Here is a 22,455-nt window from a genome sequence, read left to right as displayed (position 1 = left end):
AAACACCTGTATGAGGGGGGGTGGGGGGCACTCTGATATCTCCGCTGCGTTCTCTGCCTGCAGTGTATGGCTTCTCCTCTGTCTTTGTCACCCCCCACTCCCCACCCCCCCCATCATCTCCCACAGCACTCTTCACAGATCAGCACACATACGCACTATTCACACACTTGGCAATTACTCCTCACTCCAGGCTCACTCTCATCTGGACCCTTCTTCCCTTTTCGCCCCCTTCCTCCCCATAACAGCTCCCAGCGGTGGGACATACGGTATCCTCAGAAGGCTATTCGGCTCTGCATGTCTCAGCAGCCTCCTATCTACTTACCCCACAGAGGACTGTTCAGGATGACTGACTGGGAATGAGCGCTGGAATGGATTGTATGCATTTGTGATTGTGCGCGAGGACACGGCCAAGTAAGCAAGCGAGGAGTGAAGGGAGAGGAATGAGCTGGGTTGGAAAGAGAAATTTGTGAAAGACGAGGCAAGGCGGCCCGTGTGTGTCCTGTGTGTCTTAATAGGAGCAATACGAGGAACTATGTACAATGGAACGTGTGTATGCTTGTTGAGGGGGGAAGAGAAAAATCACATTTGTGGAAACGATGGCCTGTGTAAAAGAGGAATAAGCAATGCATGCAGGCAGGACTAGTGAGCTGACAACAGCATGACAGACTGGAGATCACCCACCACACTCAAATGGCATTAACAGATTGACTGCGATGGGTGGGTGTTTCCCAGTCACAGTCAAAACACAGGGAAGAAGTGTGGAGAAGCCTGCTTTCATGTCATTTCGTGGGCAGCAAGACAGAGAAAGGCCTCCTTTGTTTGTGAACGACAGCATCAGGGCCAGCTTTTCGTCTCAGCTGCGACAGCTTCTGGGCGTCTCGAGTCGGAGAGCTCGAATAGGCAATAGGTGGAAAACAACTGTAGGCTCGGATCAAGCCCACGACTTCAGGCCTGGTGTGTTTCCTCAAACGGGAGATCCATGACTCTAATGGAGGAAGGAGAGATATTAGATCAATGAGTGCGAGTGCGGTGTGTATCTCTTTCTCGTCTCAACCGCAAAGCCACAATTGGACAGAGGTCACGACCTGTTGTGAGAAAGGGTAAAGTTCAGCTGCTGCTGACAGGCCAGAGTGGTAACATATGATACCTTGTTATGGGCTAGATCCATTGAGATCAGGCCTCTGTGAATACAATGCGTCTATAATTAAATCATTATCATCAGAGCAGACATGATCAGAGAGGTGCCGCTACCTCTATATGGAATCAATTTACGGTTATTATCAATAAAAATGGAAAGTCCAATCCTCAATGAGAAAACGTTTCGTCAGAGCAGGTCCCTGCTGGTCCAGATGGTGGAGTTCTAATGTTGGTGTGTGGTTCCTCTATTCTCCCGTTTGTCCGTCACTTGGTGACAGGAAGGCCTTGGCCATCCAGATTCCCTCTAATTCCTTCTAGCAGGTCTCACTTGGGCTGACAGCTCACACTACCACATGGCCTCCTCCTCCTCCCCAGCCCCCAGAAGACACGGGGGTAAGACACAGCAGCGACGCTCAGAGTCACAGCTTTTGTGTTTTAAAAGCCGTCAACAGATTGAGCGATTATTATTTATTTTTTTCAAACATCTGTTTCTGAATTCTGGAGTAATTAAGTTAAACTTCGTTTGATATTCGGCCGAAAGAGAGTTTTGCGGATGTTGCAATCCTTTTGCATAAACTCAAACCACTTCACAGGCCTCAAGGTGATTTTCTCCGCAGCTCCGGCTCACTTTGACCATGACAAATCTCCCTAAGTGATAGTAATGATTGTAATTGAACAGGCACAGTCCCTTCCCACGGTGCTCTATCTATCACCTTGGACGCAATCTGCTGCTTTTGTGCGCGTGTATTTTTGTGTGTGTGTGTGTGTGGATCTCTTCGAGAGACAGTGCGTCCCCGTTCACTCCCCTCTGGCAGCTGGCAGATGTGCAAGTATCCGCGAGTGACAGTGCGAGTGCGTTTGTGGGATTATGAAAAGCTCCCAGCGTGCTCTGCTGCGTGGGCCCACGGCGAAGCTGCGACGAGGAAGCGGTGTGGCGGCGGCGGAGCCTGGGGCGGCCGGCGCAGCGGTCCTCAAACAGCGGTGCACATCGTGAGGGGAGAAGAGGGTTTAACCCTGCTGGATCCACAGTGTAAAAATAAAAAGGATGGGGGGGGAGGGGGGTTAGTGGTGGATGGATGGGGGAGGGGGTAAAAAAAAAAAAAACAAGTGTGGAGACCAGGGCCCAATGTGGATGAGTTGGGCTGACAAATGTGTAGGAAAGAGTAGTCAGGGTTGAGGCGAAATCTGTCTGAGGAGTGTGTGTGTGTGAATGTGTGTGCCCGTGCACACAGTTTGTGTGTATGTGTGTGTTGGTGATGGCTTTGTAATGAAAACAGCGTATAGCCAGCAGTCGAAGGCCCCTCTTGGTGGCTGACTGATGTCCGTCACCAGCGGACAATAGCCTCCCTCAGGGACGGTTGCTCGGATGAGGATGAATGATTGTGTGTGTGTGTGTGTGTGTGTGTGCGAGTCAGAGTACATCCCCAAAATAAAAACCACTGAGCTGTAATTAACCATCATCCCTCTGTGAAGGGGATTTAACATTCTTGAGCAAGTCTGTTGCACAAACCGCGTATCTATCGATCACATCCATCTCAAGCAACATATTCCATTTAAGTTTAAGGAAAATAGATGTTTGCGCTCATTTGCATTTCAGGGTCTCATCAGCAGCCCGTTAAATCTGGGGATAGGGTTTGTGTGTTTTGTGGGTAAGTATTCAGGAAATAAATGCACATTAAATCCATCTAAAAAAAAAATAAAAAATCCCCTGAACAACAAAGAGGGATTGTGTGAATTTGAATGTACAAACCGAATAATTCCGTGAAAACGTTTCCGTGTCAGCAGATCTGTTCCTGATGTCTGTGTATGATCTCCTGTACGGAATTGCTTTGTAAGGGCGCGCGTGAGAGGGTTAGAGGCCCAGCTTGTCCCAGGGGAGCAGAGTGATATGGTGTCATGCTCCGGAGACTCACAGACAAATTAATTCACTTATTGACACTGCTGACACGTCTCAGTGACTTGGTAAAATGAACAATTGATCAGGCCCCAGTCTCTCCGTCTCTTTCTCCTCTCCGTCTCCTCTGCCGTTTCCCCGCTCTGTCCACTGTATCCAACTCCTTTTTTTTTCTCCTCGTTGTCGCTCCCCGTCTCTTTTCAGCCTGCGTCGTGCTCTACTTTTTTTATTTGACTAGCCAGTTGACAGGCTTGGCACGTACGGTAATTAATATAATTACGCGCAAGCTGGTCATTAGCAGCAGAGGGGACTGATATAATCAAGATGTCAGTTGGTCTGCATATATGAGTGTCTGTGTGCGTCTGGATGTGCAAATACAGCAAAAGCGAGACAATGTGTGTTCTCGCGGTCAATGGCCTTCTCTATCCTGGGCGTGCGTTACATTAAAGCAGTTGGGCGAACGTGTCTCAAGGCCCTTAAGTTGCTCTTCTGTGAGGTTTTTATCCGTCGCCTTTTCCACTGGGAAGCAGGAGTAGCTGCGACTACACAGGCTCGTAGAAAATCAAAGCGGGCTCCACATCAAGGTTGTTTATTTTCCATTAATCATAATTTGGGCACAAAACAGAATGAATGGCCGCTGCTCTCGGGAGACTCTCTGTCAGGGCCTCGGTCGGCTTTTGTTTGGCTCGACGTTGCCATTCGATACCGGCAGCCACAGAGGAAGGGTCCGGCTGTAAGTCGGCAAAAACGCTGGTGAACACGCACTCACGCGCACGCACGCCATGCTCCTGATGGTTTTTCTTTTGTTATTCTTTGTACGGGAAGGCGGAGGGATCAGTCGCTGGGTGTGCAGAAACATTGTTGTATTACACGACTAGGTTGCGCTGTCCTTGTTTTGATCCTCCTACAAGTTAGGAACAGAATGGGAATCTGCAGACGGTGTGAAGATTGATGGAAGAAATAGATGCTCGTGGTGAAAGAATGAAGGAAGGGAAGACAAAAGAGCTGATTTCCAATGACCTGAAAATTGCCCTTCCCGTTCCAAGCATAAATATCCATTGTTTGTGTCCTAATCTTGATGTTTATGATAAGCACTTTGGTACAAATACCTGGTACCAGGGTGTGAAAGAGTACTCGGTTTTGTGCGTGACGGTGTGAAGCGTGAATGTGCTGTTGTGCATAAAACCTTTGTAGCAGTGAAGCGCGTCGGTAGTGAAGACGGAGAGTTTACTGAGTGAGCAGAACAGTACATAAAGATTGCACCTCACCCATTCTAAATCACGGCGTTTGCCCGCATTGTTTCTTCGCTTATCACAGAAGCGAGCTTCAGCCGGCGAGAGTAAAAGAGGAGTAACAACAGGAGAACGGCATCAATATTGCAGATAGTCGGCTTGTCGCGAGCGGAGAAGGGGAGGGAAACCTGCCAGGACGCGCGCGTGGGCGTGTACAGTCATCTAAAAGTGTCTCTTTTTCTTTCTACCTTTCCATCCATCTTCCCGCCGCTGAGGGACTCTGACTTTTAATGGCCTTTTATTGCTTTATTAGAGTGCGGCAGATTTACGGGCTGGACCGGGCCTCTGTCTGCGAACGGCTCTGCGGAGGGTTTCTTGGCCCAAGCTGGCTATCTGGGTTTTAAACTGCAAACTTGTAAAGAGGAAAATAAGGACTGTGGCCTCAGACACAGACTTGTTGTGTTAGTGAGCTAATGTTTATTAGCCTTTTAGTGAGTGCACTCTTGTCCCTTCTCATCAAACAGCGCTTCTCCCCTTCTTCTGCTTTTGTGAAAGGTTGTTGCTAGTAATGTGCTAATGTGACAGGTGCACGAAGCAAATACTCCTGTTCAGTGTGTGCGACTGTAACAGGAGAAATGTATAAATTTGCATGTATGCACCACCTAGACTGTCCAGACTCCCGCGGGGTGACGCGGTGGACCGCTTCGACAAACACTGCATTTGGACTTATTTCTGACTTTTATGCATGAAAGCGAAGATACTTACCAGAGAGGGGGAGAGGAAGTAAGAGACGAGCTGAGGAGAGGATGTGGAGTAGAGCCGGTGCTGAGGGAATGAGAAGGGAGATATCAACCTTGAAGAACTGAGACACAAAAATAGATGAACTTTCAAACCTTCGCCAAACATCCCACTCCCCTCCCAAACACACACATATATTTCTTGGTCACCGGATCCTGAGACGATGGCTTGTGCAACAAGGTGGGATTTAGACTTAAGTGCAGCCCGATCAATTGAGCTGTAATGGTACCTTAGTGCCAAGGCCATTCTCTGAACTCTGCAGTCAATACCAGAGCCAGGTAATGGTCCTGAATTCAGACTTTCACTCCCAAGTCTCCCCCCCCCATCCCCCCCTTTTGTCTTTTTTACCACCCGGCCATTCCAGCAAACAGAGGGTCTTCCACTTAATTGCTTGTTGCTTTATTGGAAGAAACAATACGGCGGAGGTGATGTGAGGGTACGGACGGACGGCAATAAACAGGCCTCTCCCAAGGCCTCTGAACTTTTGTGCTGTGAAATTCTTATAAGAATCATACGTCTCAAAGTATTACAGTCACACACAGACTAGTTTTTCATTACACACGTATTTCACACAGATTCTATCCAAAATTGTACCTAAATATTCACCTAAAAAAAAATAAAAATGCATGCATGCATGTCATCGACAGAATAATGCGCCACCTGTTAAGTATCAGTGTCAGCAGAAAGAAGATTATGAGTAATTCAACTTTAATAAGACATGTCACAACTTATATTTTCATCTGAAAAGATATTCTGATACAACACTGCCGCAGTTTTTTTTGTTACGTGCGTGTTTGTCGTGTGTTCGGGAACCGCACAACACATCTGTCTTTTTTTATTCGTAAGATGAAGATGAAGAAACATTTGTCAGGGCTTAATTAGAATTTACAGATGTTGTTTGTTTGTATTTTTTTTTTTCGGTAGCCGACAGAAAACTGTGAATTTAGAGACAGCTGAGATGCTTATCAGCGTACTGATAAATGGAAGAGAAGGGGGGAATACAGAGAGACCAACGCAGACGTGTGAAGGCATGGATGCTGTAAAGAGTGAATCGTAAAAGATGTAAGAAAGAGCAATAAGAAGCAGGAAAGGGAAAGTGCACTGGACACAAGGGGAAAGAAAAACGTGCCTCACGAACGGCCGCTGCAGCGTTCATTTTAACGTGTACATTGTGTGTGTGGTGGTGGTGGTGGGGCACAACACTGCTAGCGACCCAAAAGAAAAGGCAACGCGCTGCAACGGTTCAGAGCTGCGAGCGCACAAATATACAGAGGCGGAACATTACACACCCTAACTGAATGTTAATACCGTGCATATCTGCAGAAATCTGAAACGCTTCACATGACATTCCAATGGGCTTTGTGCTTTTGCCCGTTTCATTTTCAATATCTTTCCGCCTTAGGGAGATGCACTTTGTTTTACACTGATCCGCTTTTTGCCTGCTTGGTCCGTGTCTGGGCAGGAAAAAAAAAATCAGCATATTGAGATACTGCTGCAATGCTTGTGTGGTCCTCGGTCTCATTCCTTTATTTTTTTTGTTGTTCTTCTTCTTCTTTTTTCACACACACACACACACTTCAGCCAAAGACCATGATCCTGTATCTGAGAGCTATACATTGTGTCATATGTTTTAAGTTGATACATTTAATTTAAATAGTTTTAAATTCTGAAATAAAACGGCTAGTGTGTGGTACAGAAGTCCTCAAAAACACTTTTTTGCTCATGCAGATAAAGTTAATGGTTGATGTTCTACTGTTTTGATTTTATAGTAGAAGAAATAAAGAATCTTTGTATTTTAATCATTCATTTGTAAAATGTACTTCTACGTTGCAGTTTTTCTCAAAACTGCAGGTTTTTATTCAGCATTGCTTTTATAAAAGTGGCCGTGAATAAACACTTTTCTCATGACGTAGCTGTGTGCTACACGAGTGCAGTGTGGCATGTCTCAGTATCTGATATTTAAATTAAAGCCACCAATGAAGCCAGTATGTCAATCTAAAGGACAACCAAGCCTAAATGACTGGATGTGCTCAGTCAATATTTATTTGAATTAGTTAATTTCATTCCTCTCACCTTCATTGTGTTCTTTTTGTTTTGTTTAACAACTGAGTTGGTTAGACAACGAGAAAGCTCTGAAGATCATGGATGGATTCAAGAATTACAGAAATTCAGGCAGCAGTTACATACTAATTGAGAAATCTGAACCGACGAATGAATCAATATGATTGTACTTAAGCTCCGATAATCAAGAAAAAAAAAAAAAAAAAGAGAACAGGCGAGATATTCGCACAATCCAGGCTCTGACGAACTCGGTTACGTGGTAAACGTGTGACACAGAGGTTATCAAGTAATGGTGCCGTTTCGATTCCTCAGTGTTCTATTCAACTGGAACTTCCTGTCCTGCGCTGACAAATGATATAATCTCCGTGACCGACAAACAGCACAGGGCCTGTAACGGCTCCATCATGCAGACAGAGTTTTATTTCCTATGCGTGGCGAGCGTGTTTCCTGGCGCGGCGGATGAGGTTGGATGCTGTGTGCACAAGTGTAATTCTGTCAATTCACGAGTGTGTATGTGTTTGTTTGCCTTCGCGTGCGTGCGCTGGGATGGTGCCGGCAGATGATGCTTTTCGGATGCAGGGCACACCGATGTGTTTGTGGCAGAGGTGGGGATTGTCTTGGTGCATGTCAATGAGCCCCGGTGTCAGTCCTGTGTGATTACTGCGAGAAATGACACAAGTCAGCCCCTGAGCCTTCTGAGACGCACAGCGAGACGGGAGGTGGAGAGGGTGATATAGAAGGAGGGATAATTTTAGAAAGCAGGAGACTTGATGTTCTCAGATAATCTTCAGCATGTCTGCAGACTATCTGGTAATGTTGGTGTGTGTGTGCACGCGTTTTCTCTGCTGCCACATCCAACAACTCCTCACAGACATGATGACCAGCTGAGCCCCCACCACACACACACACACACACACACACACACACGCACACACACACCTCTGTCTCCTTCCTCGCTGTGACCCTAGGGAAGAGTTGTCCCTTTTTGGCCTTCTTTGTGTAAAAATGTGTGTATTAGCCTGTGCCTTTGTGGACAGCGCTGCAGATTGTTTTGTGTATTTTTTTAATATTTTGTACTCTGTTATAAGGCCACAATCTGTGTGAGACCCAGTAAAGGTGACGACACCGCTGTGACTGATGGGACGCTCCGTCCCCGGGGTCCCAATGAGCTGCATCTGGAGACCACACATGCGCGCACGCATGCACGATTGTGCTCTTTTAATGAGTGTACCGGAGAACAAAGCTGATAAAAATGCGCGCCATGGCCCAGCCTTTAAAAAGGGAATAAGAAATGGGCTTCTGTGCAGCCATGCAGCATGCCTAATCACTCCACAAGACACATGCACCTCGCATACTTTCACATACTGTACTTGAATAATACACTGACACACAAATGCAGATGCAGTGGAAATACCGACTGCACAAACAAACGACTAACCTCAGAAATGCAAATCTGAAACACACAAATTTTGTGTTTACTAGTCTAAGTGTGGCATTGCACACAATAGTTCAACATCTGAATTCCATTTCCTCTGCAGAAACGAAGGATGAGAGGCCTTCACACATTCAAACTTCTAATGCTTACACAGTAAGTGTATGTCTAGTAGCACAATACATTAGCAAACATATGATTACACAACTCTCCCTCCTCTTGAATCTGTCTTCTTCACTCTGACATGTCTAGTCATAGTAGCTATGATAAAAGTTTCGATGATTTCTGTAGATTTTCCTTTTCAATGTTCGAACACATTTTTTTTTTTGTAGCTCCTGCTGTTGGCTGCTTCCCCACCAGGGGGCAGTGGCATCACACAGATGACTGAGGAGGGGGACTGGGGACGAGGGCCCGGTCACACCTCATACCTTCCCGGGAAGTTTTTCAGCATATTAGCGGGCCGAGCTGCATATCAATGAGTTATGATGAATAATGGAGGTACGATGAAGGGAGAACATTTTGTTATTAATGTGAATCTGTTGTCTTTCATTTGGATTGCACACTTGGTCCTTTTGTAAAGAGAGGTGTGTTGACACACTCTTATGGCAGCATGGTAATTTTCTCACTCTCTGTGTGAGTGAGTGTGTATAGAAGTGTGCATGCATCAGAAGCTGCCACTCAGCTGTAATTAGGGAGAGTCTCTCCTGCTTTCATCGTTCAGACTTTGAATTTAGCTCGCAAACTGTGCAAATGTATTATTTGTGTCTGTGTAGGGGGACAACTTGTGTTTATGGCTTGTTTGATTATCCAGTTTGTGGCCAAATGTTTTAGATAAGAGACTATTGTGCAGGTTCCTCTCATGTACACTTATTGTGTTTTTTTCGAATGTCACACTCACTGCTGCAGGAGGTCCATTGTGTGTGTGGATGCGCATGACATGTGTTTGTGAGAGCGAAGAGGGGAAGAGCTGTGTGTGATGTGGGGGATCACATTCAGCCCGGGGGTAGGTGAACCCATTGTAAACAATGGATCTGACAGAATCTAGGCCTTCACATCAGCACTCCGTGTGCATGTGCACGTGTGCATTTGTGTGTGTGTGTGTGTGTGTGTGTGTAGACCTTATACAAGGCCGGTGGAGGCCACCGAGGAACCCCAGGGCAAGCTGGCCTCTGTGACACGGTGTCTTTGTACCTCCTTTCTCCAGAGGCTCCCTCTGTTTGAGCTGAGGAAGAGGAAGAAGAGGAGGAGCGAGATTTGAGGCGTCGGTGAATGCAGCCATGGCCTGTACCTACCGTCCATAAAGAAGCTGAACAGTGGAAGAGAGACCAATGGAGACAGAGATGGCCAACAGGTGAGGTGACATCCTGTGTACATGCACATGAAGACAAAATAAATGAATAAAAACAGGTAAGCAGCTGTTATGGCCATTATTGTTTTTATTTTAAAAATATTTATATAAAAATATTCTCAAAATGCATTGCTTCAAGAGGATCAAAACTCTAAAATAGCGACACTGACATTTTCAGACAACTAAGAGACTAATTGACTTTTTCTTCCATGGCCTGTTCCTATTTTCATCTGGCTGACAGATAATTCATCAGCAATATCGATGAATGAATAATCATCCCGTGATAGAAAAAAAGATTCACTCATACCAGCTGCTCAGACATGAAACCTTTCTGCTCTTCTTTTTCCGTATATTTTTGTCAATAATTATGCATCTTTCAGGTTTGAACTGTTGGTCGCACAATACAGGCATTTTGAAGCCATCACCTCAATCTCTGCGAGTTTGTGATCGATGTTTTTCCAATGTTTTTTGGCCACCTAAAAGATTACTCAAGCAAATTCTTATGCAGAATAATCAGTAATGGAAATAATGATTAGCTTTGATCATTAACCATATATTATAATTTCTGGAGTGAGTCTATTCAGAACTCATAAAGATGACTCTTGGAATTTGCTGCTTTGGTTAATCCTATTGTAATTGAAATAGGCAGAACAGTGGCGCGGCTGAAGCTATAACTTCTCAGCCCACAGTGTGGGTGCGTGTGTGTTTGTCCTAGAAGAAAATGTTCCTCAGTCTGTTCTTGACTGTGTCATTTTGACCTTTGCCAGCTCAACTTTCACATTGTTTCTGCTTATTTGAAAAGCAATACTTTTCGTTTGCGGTGCTGTCCTGCTTTCCGTTTCTAACCTCTTCTAATGTCCTCTTCCTACTTCCTCTCTTTACCCATCTCTCGCCTCTCTCAGGATGAACTTCTGGGGGAGGTCAGCTTGGCCTTGGCAGGTGGCCTTCCTTGTTGCCTTGGTGATGCTCTGCGTTGACCCGGCGTCTGCTGGCAACCGTAACCATCGGGGACCGACAGGTACACCGGGTCTTGCTCCGAACTCCCCTTCCAACACCACCAGAGGTTAATTACATTGTCACTTCAGAGGTATAACACATGTTCCCCGAGCCTGTCGCTGACTGAGCCATGCACATCCTGGAGGAGGAGGAAGAGGAGGAGAAGGAGGAGGAGGAGGAGGAGGAGGAGGAGGAGGCAGAGCGGGGACAATTTGCTCTTCTTCTCAGTATGACAGAATGTAATTTAGACAAGACCTCATTTTGGGCTTAGATGCAAACACACCTCTGTTTGACTGATCCTGCCCATACAGATACAAATGGCACTTAAGCTGTCAGGAGCAGTCAACACAAATAGATCAGTGTGGGTGAGATCTGATCTATTCGGAGTGGAGTCATCCAGCAATTCAGGGATGATGCTGTTGTTCTCAAATGGCCTGACACTCAGTGGTTTAGTGTTGCTAAAAAATAGTGGGTAGGCCTCATGTCGACGAGGCTATGGGCTCTTGACTTTGATTCCTCACAACTGACAGGGACTATGTCGATGTGTACAGTTCTGCAACGCCATCTTGAACCAAGGAATTATTTCATTTAAAAAAAGAAGAAACTATAGCTAAATAACTCTGACTTAAAGGGATTCCCCAGAGTTGTACAAGTTAGAAAAGGCGTTTTTAAATCAGTCCAGGCATTGTCCTAATCTGGCAGTGCAGCTCTTAGCTTTAGCTTAGCATAGGCGCTTTAATGTAAAAAAAAAGTGAAAAACTCAAGAAACTTCCTAATTACTTCTGGTGACCTGTACATTGACATTGAGTACAAATGTCAATGCAATCAACACTAGGGGTTTGCCTAGGGCCGATATAGACTTGGGACTATATTCCGGCAAAACACCGCTGTCAGGCGCAAAGGCACCACACAGCACCTGAAAACTGCGTTGACTGAAGCTGGGGGTTTTCAGGTGCTGCAGGTGCATTAAAAACACCTTTTCTCACTTATCTAACTCTGTGTAAACGTGACGAGTGACTAAATTTCACATAGGGGTGGTGTATCCCTTAAATTCAGGCCTGAAAGCAAATCTATTCTCTGTGTTTAATATTAAAGCCATGGATACAGCCCCCCTAGAGCCCAACAGTGGCGGTCTCAGTGCTATCTCAATGGTTTAAAGATTAAAGACAGCGCCGGTCATTTTATATTTCATCTGTGTTGACAACAGGGCAAGTTGTGCTGATTCACAGCGTCTTTGGCCGCAACTTGTTGGCGGCACAGTCCCACGTCACCTGTTCCTCACGTTTAGTTACGACAATTCCCTTAATTATCCCTCGGTTTCTTCACTCTCATCACTTTTGTTGTGCAAGGTGACCTTTATGCGCCACACACATTCTACCAGTATCCAGTGTGTACATTGAGTGATGGCATTAGTTTCCCTTTGACAGAGAGCAGGCCGCCTGCTTGCGGCGGGGACACTGCTAATTGCAGGCTGCGTGTGATGTGAAGGTCGGAGCGGGTGCCTGCCCCCTTCTTATTTCACTTTCGCCGCGAAACAAGATGTCTTGCTCTGAAACTGACTACTGCTTTTTATTTGAAGGTTTACTCTAATTGGAGGAAGTTTAGGACTTGTTGGCTGTGAACACCAACACATCAGACACGAGCACACAAAGCAGTTTGAGGCCAAAAAATAATTGGGTGTACATTATGACTGCTAGATACAATTTCAGTGGTTTATTCTTAAGTGCTTTTCCTGCCATTTAATTGGCTATTCAGTGAGACATTTGTTTAATGCGTGTTGCCCCTGATGTTCCCCTTGCTGCCACACGGTGGCTCCAGAGGTCAAAAAATGCTCCCCTGGATGTGTGTGTATTTTCCGTCTTTATCTCGTTTACTTGAAGTCATTCACAGACCCAAACTGAAAAAAAAGAAATCAGTTCAAGAATAATAAATTTATAATGCAAATGAATGCAAAATTAACAATGCAGGTATGACTGCATCTACCCAGGCTGTTCCAAATGCCAGTATATGACTCAGTAATCTCAACACTGGTTCACTGAACAGATGGCCCGAACTGTCTAAAAACCAGCACAAGTCCATTCATGTTGCTTTTCATCTGATCTGTAGGCAAAATGAGTCAATTTCCCAGGACAAAAAAAATAATCCATGTGGCCTGGTCCCTTTTGATCCTGACTGCCCAGATAACATTTAACTGAACATACTGTAGTGTACATCATTATCTTGATGTACAGGTAGAAGCAATCTCCTCTGCACATCATCTCCCTGAAACATACAGCACACAAAGAAAAAGGAAAACAGCTAATGCATTAATGCTATGCACAGAACAAAGCTACGCAGAAGATGACAAAACCCACAGGGAAACTTGAAGCCACCAATACTTTTACTGTTTTTGATACTGTCATTAATTTAGTCCCATGCCGTCTTTTATAACAGCAACACGGTGCAGTTCATAAGCAGGTCATACAATAAACTGTGTTCAGGGGCTGTCAAGGTAAAAGAAAACAAATCATTATTCACATCACAATGGTAAAACCACTCACTGTGCTGTCACTATAACAACTGTGCCTCCCAGCAAATGAGTGCTATTGTATTTTGGTGATGGCAGTGAAGTTGCAGCGCGTCTATTTTTCTAGTTTGAATGCTTAATTTTTTTTTATGATTAAATTTAGCCTCTACCTGCCAGTCATAGGCTCTCTTATTATTACAGCCTGCTATAAGCATACTCGGCAAACCAAATAATTTGTCTCGGAGCAACCGCTGATCTAGTGCCTCAAAAGCGTGATGAAATACGTTGTTAGCGGGACCTTCTGTCCCCGCCTCGTCTCACGTGAGGAACCGTATGTGTCGCGTAGCTCCATCTGCATTTTAAATGTCACCGTCGTATTTGCCCCGCGTCTTCGCGCCCACCTCTTTGAACACGCTGTATACCAATCTGTGTTCTTCTCTAATGATGTTTGTCTCCTTGGGTAAGAAAAACAGAGCTGGCAAGGTCAAGTAAGCAGGTTTTATTGGGGATGGATTTGTCTCGCAGCGGTGCCAGGTCACATCAAGCTTTATAATTAGCATAAGGCCTGATGTGAGCCTGTAAAACACTGATAATGTCAGGAGGATTGATGGGCTGTGCAGGACCAAGGTAAAAAAGGAGATGGGGAAAGGAAGGGTAATGGGTGATCTAAGGACTTAAAGAGGGACACAGAAAAAAAGGAAGAGAAAGTACCAGGCACTTGCTGTAGTAAATATGGAGTGCAGTTGTGAGGATATGAGAATAGGCTTTTATTCTCACCTTGTTTCACACGTCTGATGATTCTAATCTTGCTCTCTTGAAGCTTCCCTGTGTGTTCCTACAGACATGCACAGTTTGTCACCTCTACATCGGCTTTGCCGCAGATGCCTGGCTTTTCACAGCAATGGACATGCTTGTCAGATATTGACAAGGGGAAGACACAGCTTTTTGATAAATTGTACGATGCTCCTGCTTGTCTGTGTCCGTCAGAATACATCAGTCGCCTGGCTAACCCATCAGTTTAAGGCAGCTTGGTTTGTTGGCTGCCCGGCTACTGTTACCACCCTCCACCACCGCCACCTCGCTTCTGCCTGCCGCAGGAATAGAAGCATTTAGCCATGCTTGAGAAGTCTTTTCATCTCAGCGTGTGCTGGGCTCTATTACACTCAGATGGCCATAACTGAATGGTTTAAAGGCAACATTGAGACATTAGATACACTGTTATTATGTGCATATGGCTGGAAGCTGACTGTTCAACACATGAATCTTAAGCAGATGAGGTCCACCCAGTCGAACTGCAGCACTGTTCTGGTGTCAGGGGCTTGTCTCTACTATTTCAATACAGACTTCTTGATTTGGAAACAATCTTTAATCTGGAAACTTTCTGAAAGTTTATTTCTCCGCAACGCTCCAGCCAAGGAAATAGTTTCTGTTTCTTTTGTTTGTAGAGGTGCACTAAACATGAAACATTTACACAGTTGGTTATACATGAAGTAATCTGAGAAACAATGTTGAAGATTTAACACAACATCCACTACTGCCTTCCTCGTAGTGCACTGTAAATGTACTGTGGGTATTAGCATATTTGCTTGCGAACCAGCTGATATTAAGCCTCAAGCGGACGGTGGCTGAGAGAGCTCAACAAACTTGAGAAAACGCGTGAAAAGAGAACAAAACAAAAGCAATTTAAGAAAAAAAAAATCATCCATTTGACAACAGGTGCGCTGGAATAACTCACAACACCATCAAACACGCTGCAAGAAGCACAGACAGCACAACAGAATTGTTCCCAGGACCCAATGAAGTGTGTGAAGGTTAAGTCATTGATTAGATGTAGTCAGATTTAGTCATCCAGGTCATGGTAATCATGGTAAATAAGGGCAACTGGAATTCTACAAGTCCAGTTGCTCTCATTCATTCAACGCCTTTTGGATTAGGACTTTTGTTGTTATTGATGTTTGCTACCAGTGTGTGGAAATGAGCACACACACAGTTCTGCTTATTATTATTATCTTAACAACCCTCTTCTTAACAAACATCTTTCTTATTGGCTGCTAAGTCAAATAATTTTCTCTAATTTGTATGTCACAGATTCTTCAATGCTTTACAGGCAACTTTATTCGTATTGTTATCTAACTAGTGAAGCTACCCTCTGCCTGAAAAGTAGTGAATTCAAGATTGGAAATATTTTCAAATAGAACAGAACAGACCCTTCACAGTTTGTAAACTGTGTGACGTTTTTTGAAGGGTGGGGCTTAGCTGAAAGCAAAACATCTCAAACACTGTAGCTTGTAAAGGCTGGTCACCATATTTCAACTCACTGTTTTGACGTGAATAGACGAGGAAAACGTATATTTTAGATTATATACCAATGCAATCACTCCCCGAGACCGTGAGTGTTATTTTAAAAAGTTGACTCTGACTGATGGGACTAAATTCACCTGCCCCTGCACTTTCACTCACCGGATGGACGATTTGACCAAAGGAGGACACAGAGGGGACGAAGCCTGGTCTGTCTTTATCAAGTAAAGCCTCTCAAACAAAGATATTACAAGAAGTAAGTCGAACCACTGTGGAGGGTAACATAGCAAATGCAACTTCTGCTTAAACACCCCGTTATGTTATCTCGCGGTTAGCATTAGCATTAGCGTATTACAAGAATCCTTCGAATAATGATCAGGTTAACGCTATTTCAGTATAGTCTAACCCATAAAAGGTTGAAATTATTATGTATTACATATTATTCTTACCTGATATCAAACGTGCGTTGCACGCGCTGCACGCGCTGCACGCTCACCTTAAGTTGTCTACGAGTGGCATTGGCTGGTATGAAACAAAACTTCCAAGTTAGTGTTTTTGCTTTTTCGGTTTTGGCCCCCAAAATACAGCAAGACGACATTTTCCTGGTTGTCAATGTTTGTCTCAAGCTTCCCTCCGTTTTTCCTTCAGCTAACGCCGTGACGTCACTGTGACGCAGGCCACGAAGGGGTCAATAGAATAGAATAGAATAGAACAGAACAGAATAGAATAGAATGCCCTTTATTGTCAATATACAGTGTATAACAACATTGGAGAGCTTCTCCTTATCGAATATATATATATAAAAATATAGAAGAAATGTAAAAACATAGGCCAGTGAAAGTCTATATTTGGCATCGTACATTGCGTTGATGATGGGGCTGTTGCATGTGTGAGTTCAGGGTGGTGATGGCTCTTGGCTCTTTCAGTCTGTCCGTGATCTTGTGCTTTTTGCTGCATGTTTGTGTGTTTGCTGGTGTTGTGAGAGGTCGCTGGTGCTGTTGGTGTCCTGTCGCTATAACACAAACATATGTTTTATATAACAACTTTAAGAGAGTGATGATGATGATGCTACAATAACAATGCATAGCATTATACCTTTAGTTCCTGGGCTTCCTGATTAGGAGGCTGTGACCTGATTTCTCCAACATTTAATAGATTTTGGCTGCAAACTGTATCCGGCTTCCTATCCTCTATTTATTGATTAAACATCTTGGATGCTCAAGGGTGTAAATTATAGCTGCACCTTAGAAACATGCCCAGTATTTACAGGTTCAGGAGCACATCAGTATATAAACTCATGCAAAACTCATCCAGTTACTCTTTCTTGTATATATATTTTTGTAAATGTGTTTATATTTTTTCCTTCCCCAGTCATTGTTTTTTTGTTTGTTTTTTTTAATGCCAGCTCTTTTAGCACATATTATTTGCAGATTGTAGATTATCACTGGGCTGATATTCCTCCAGCTTAGTTTGTCAGATTAATAATATTTTTCGCGGACAAGAACAGCTGCGTATTTGTTATATATAACTGTGACAAAGTGGGTGAGAGGGTGCCATTTGTCCACATTTCCTTTGCCACGGTACATACTAGCATGCTTGGTAGTTGTTTAAGTCATACATAGATTTGTAGATTACAGATGCATACTATCCTGAGATTGTTTTAGTTTTGCTCTTTGTTTGGTTGTAGGACATTTACCATCATCCTTTCTGGTTAAAGTAAAAATAATGCAGGGTATTGGGTTACATTATTCCATTACAGGCCCTCATAAGTTCATAATTTTCTCTGTTACGATACTTCATCATGTGTCAATGGGAAAGACATGTGACAAGTCAAGATTTGGTGATATGAGCTGGGTTTTGTTTAGTTGAGCCGAGTTTATTTTTCATTTGTTTTTGGAAATAGTTTCATGTAGTAAAACTAGACTAGTTACAAAAGTGGCCACGCTTCTTACTGATGTTCGTATTCAGTTTTATTCTTCATTTCAATGTGGAACACAGTGAAAACTAGACAACATTTCAGGCAGAAAACACCAAAGAAAGCAAAGTCATGTGCCACAAGTTTGGTATGCTAATAAGATAACTTAATCCATTTTTACCGTTGTAGTTGATCCAGTTGTAGAAAAATCTGTTACTTGCGATGCAGTTTATTCATGTTTTAGGACCTTTTTTTTTTTTTTTTTAAACCTTTGGTTAAATACAAAACAATAAAAACCTGTCTGTCATCACGAAATGGACAAAGACAGCATAAAGCTCTATACACACGAGTTTCCAACTTCAGTATATTAATATTGCAAAAAAACAGAAAACATAGTTAAGCCATCGTGGTAAAACGAACCTCCGGTGTTGCCGTGGCAACATATATAGTGGTCTCTGTGGTAGCACTGTTTTTTGTAAATTTTATAATTTATGCCACTCTGGCCAGGCTCCTCATAATAAAAAAAAAAATCATTTTATTAATGTCATTTTGAAGCCTGGAAGGAAGACCCTTAAAGTATTTGCCTGAAGAGCACCCCCCCCCCCCCCATTCACTTTCTGAGAAGCATGTGGGTTGTGCTCATACCTCAGACCAGCCCGAAACCGACCTTCTTTGCATTAATATATACAGCAGGTTTTTAATTAGGACACACACCATAGGCAGACTGGAAAATAAGGGGCATAAGTACAGTTGCCTTTATCACCCACTGCTCACACACACATCCTCAAAGCTTTACTATTTTACAGTACAAACAGCCTCTGCCCAGGCCTGATATAGCAATAAAGAGAGGAGACCACTGCACCTTCTGACCTCATTATGCCAGCGGAAGGCGAGCTGCTCTTTGTTCTCTCTGCTGCGCATGTGACACTGCTTTTCCTCCTCTTAGTTGACTCTCCTTCCTTCTTACTAACAAGCTGCCGTTTTCCGAGACGGGTCCAGCAGATTGAGAAGTATCACCCAGTTACAGCTCTGCGGTGGTTTCACATTTTTAGCACAGAGTAATTATAATAATGAGGGTTAAACAAAGGAACTTGATTAACATGTTTTTTTATTTTATTTTTTTTATTTTTTCACTGTACTTTCATTGTGATCATTCCAGGCAACATTGATGGTTTATTTTCTTGATATTTATCAGTATATAGAAGCTATATATCTGTGTGTGTGTGTGCGTAGGGGAGGTGGGGGTAATCCAGCAGCTGCTCCAGCCTCAGGAGAGCCTGAGACAGAGGAGTGAGGGAAATGAAAGTGGAGGGATGATAGCGGAGGGGTGCCCTCAGAGAGCCAGGGATCATTGATGGGGCTCTCTGGAGAAGAGAACAAACAAACTTTAAATCAGAAAGGATGAGAGGGGCCATGGCCTGTAGAAATGGAAGCCTCTACAGAGTGTGTGTGCGCGCCATGTTTGTGTGTTTGCTCACACTTTTGTGTCTGCCTGCAAAGCCCATTCAGCTGAGCATGAAAAGTTTTGGAGTCTGGGTAAAGTCACGTACATATATGGAATCTGGGCTTACAGTACAGTATAACCAAGGTTTTCCCAGGGCTGTAAAGAGGCTTATAGGTAGTAATGTCGCCGGCAGGGTTTTCTGTGCTCGGGAAACGGTGCCAGAGCCTCTCAAGTGTGCACAACAAGCTTTGAGAGGGAAGATAAGGCAGCTGGAATCCATTCAGAAGCCATAAGCAAAGATTAGATTCACTGAACATTTTACCCAAACAGTTGTGGTTCCTTTAGGTGGGCACAAAAACCCTTCTCCTGAGAGATTCACGGGGGTTTAATGTGCTGTGTGAAATGCTACATCGACACAGACACTATGCAGTACACACGTCTCAACATTAACTTACCACATAAGCCTGTTTAGACATTATTCTTTGGGCATTATCATGTACAAGTGGCAGACACAATGAGGTTGGAATATAAATACGTACATACATGACTGCCCTTGTAAGCTGTTTCCTAAAAAGAGACATGCTTATCGTATGTGGTGGCGGATCTGCTTGAAAACCTGGATGATGAAGGGATGGATTTGAAGCCATTTGATCATCGTATATTGTATTGTAACAGTCACATTTTACACACTTTAGGACTCATTTTGCATCGGGTCCTTTAACTATAATGTTATATTTAAAGGACCAGCGTGTAATAAATAGTGCCATCTAGAGGTGAAGTCACAGATTGTCATCAACTTGAATATCCCTCGCTCACCTCTAAATTTCCAGGTTTGCAAGAGAACTCACAGTGGCTGTCACTGCCAAAAACAAGAAAGACCCATCAGTAGCGTCACTGTTTAGTTTGTCCATTCTAGGCTACTGTAGAAACACGGCAGAGGAACAAGATGCCTCAAAGAAGAACCACTCCCTATGTAAATATGATAGGCTCATTATAAGCTAATGAAAACGTAACATTTCTTAGTTTCAGGTGATTACACACTAATGAAAACATAATTATGAACACTATATTCTATTTCTGTTAACAGATCGCCCTAAAATCTGCGCACTGGTCTTTTACGGGTGCCCTTCTGTCCCATTACTGTCAGGAGAATGTTGTAATTAACCAGTCCCAGGAGCTCAAAAGCAATTATCCTCATATAAATTATGACTTTCAGTAACATACACGCAAATGCAGAGAGGCCAGAGCGTACACATGCTCAGAGACATAAAGACATGACCATAAATGCAGGCAGAGACTTTACAGTTATGGCCATAGCCCATAATTTAAGTGTATACAATTAGCGGGTTGCACTGTCACACGATTCCGTCATAAAATGAGCATGTCTGTGCATAGATCCAGGTGGTTTATTTTGTCTGTAAGCAGTCAATAGAAATTCTTTTTCCCTCTGCAGACAGTGAAGACAGACAGATCTGCCTCTGTGACAAATTTAATGAGGGCAATGGGCAGAGAATAAAAGCAAAGTAAGACTGCAGAGTGTTTACTTATGAGTCAAAGACTGTAAGACTGCATGGGATAGATTAGGGAGTTTAAACAAAAGTGAATTATTAAGGAGATTTGTTAAATCCCCAGACAAGATGGTGCATATTTGAGGTGTAAAAAAGCCAAAAAAACCAAACAACATTGCTTTCAAAGTCCACGGATTTCTAGCAAATAATTCCGGCCTGTCTTTCTCCGTCTCGCAGTATCGTACCAGGTGAAGCAGGGGACGTGTGAGGTGGTGGCCGTACATCGCTGCTGTAATAAGAATAAGATTGAGGAGCGCTCACAAACCGTCAAGTGTTCCTGTTTCCCGGGCCAAGTCGCTGGCACCACCAGAGCCAGACCCTCCTGCGTGGAAGGTAAAACCCCCACAGTCATGTTTAAATGTTTCCTGTCTCCAACTTTCACCGTCAGATCCAAAGGTTGCAAATGTATCAAATGTAACATGCATTGCTGTTGTTTGTGAATTCCTTTTATGTCAAAATAGCTTCTCCTTCACTCACAGCTACACACACCCCTTGTACCCCCGTTTCTCCTTAAATTCATCTTTACGCAGCTACAAGCATAGGAAGCTTTAACCGTGACCTATTTCAAGAGATACATCCTTACATTCAGTCAGTGGTTCCAATACTTCATTTAAATTATACGACAGCTACAGCCAGGGGAGCATTGTCGCTGAATATGGTGTTTTTGTGGCTGCTTCTGAGCCTCGAGCATCATTTCATAGACATCTCCTCACTATACTGCGGGAGCACCTCTCCGTTTCAGCCACATATTTGGTATCCATTGGAAACCTTGGGAGCATGACCAGAATTCCAAATGAATGTTTTTGCCAGTTTGGAAGGTGCTCGGCTGTTTTTGTAAAAGCTGACGCGCTGCTGAGTCTGCCAGGGTCACAGAGGCTAAAAAGTGTTTTTAATCATCTTGCATCATTAAAGTTGCTACATGAAACTTCTCACCTAAAACACATCATTACCCGGTTCATTTTGAAATATTAGCAACATAAATAAATGCGTCAGTTGCAGGAAAGATTAATAGGCCGTGCTTTATTTTTTAAATTGCTGCCCGGTCGGGCTCGCCTTCGTGAACGACGCCAATCTACTTCTAACGCAGACGGAGCTGCAACTTTAGTAGCTGAGAGCACGAAAAGATGAATGGAAAACTGCCTCTTGTCTTTCCGTCCTCACAATGAAGAAACGCAAAAGGAGTGAGAACAGGAATAAATGTTCTCAGTGGGAGTTTTCAGCTTACAGTCATAAATAATTGAAAGTCAAAATGAAAGATATTGCAATGTCTCCAAACCTTCAAAACTCCACAAAGTTAGCCAACTCATTTCGATAACTTGTTTTTTTTTTATATAGCATCAGTTACAATAAAAATAGTCCCAAGGTGTTTTACAGGTCTCAGAGACAGAAGCACGATGGTTTCAATTTTCAAAATTTCAGTTTATTAATATAGTCAATAATAATACAAATTGTCTCAAGATGCTTTACAAAAACCAGCCTGAAACCACCAAAGCAAGTCTGAAGGTGATGGTGGCAACAGGAAGAAACCTTGAGCAGAACCCAGCTCATATGGAGGGACCCATTTGCTGAAGGTCAGGTAGAAACAGAGAAGATAGACAAACTTCTATCAAAGATACATACGTTGGACTGAAGGAAACACAAATAATAATAATACAAGATGTAGCTGATGATCTTATGTGAAAGTATAAGAGGTATCATGGGCAGCCTGGAGAATTGTTCCTCCAGGTAGGAGTGGCCATGAAGACGGGGCAGGTTGATGAAACCACGACAGCAGATGTAGTTTGGAGCTCCACGGTTTGATACGACCGAGGTAGCAAAGGCAAATT

General features: G+C 43.6%; 1 protein-coding gene across 3 annotated transcripts in view; it reads left to right on the top strand.

The window, feature by feature from the left end:
* tafa4b (TAFA chemokine like family member 4b) overlaps positions 1–22,455 on the top strand; it is a 39,692-nt gene that overhangs the window by 1,948 nt on the left and 15,289 nt on the right. For all 3 annotated transcript variants that reach the window (XM_047581974.1, XM_047581973.1, XM_047581975.1), the window contains 3 exons: positions 9,759–9,905; positions 10,805–10,920; positions 20,807–20,962. In XM_047581974.1, the coding sequence (XP_047437930.1) occupies positions 9,883–9,905; positions 10,805–10,920; positions 20,807–20,962 (295 nt within the window). In that variant the 5' untranslated portion in view covers positions 9,759–9,882. The remainder of the gene's footprint in view (positions 1–9,758; positions 9,906–10,804; positions 10,921–20,806; positions 20,963–22,455) is intronic.

The sequence above is a fragment of the Mugil cephalus genome, chromosome 4 (assembly GCF_022458985.1).
Source record: "Mugil cephalus isolate CIBA_MC_2020 chromosome 4, CIBA_Mcephalus_1.1, whole genome shotgun sequence".
NCBI lineage: Eukaryota > Metazoa > Chordata > Actinopteri > Mugiliformes > Mugilidae > Mugil > Mugil cephalus.
The sequence above is the reverse complement of the archived record's forward strand: the minus strand, read 5'-3'. Positions and strand labels throughout refer to the sequence as shown.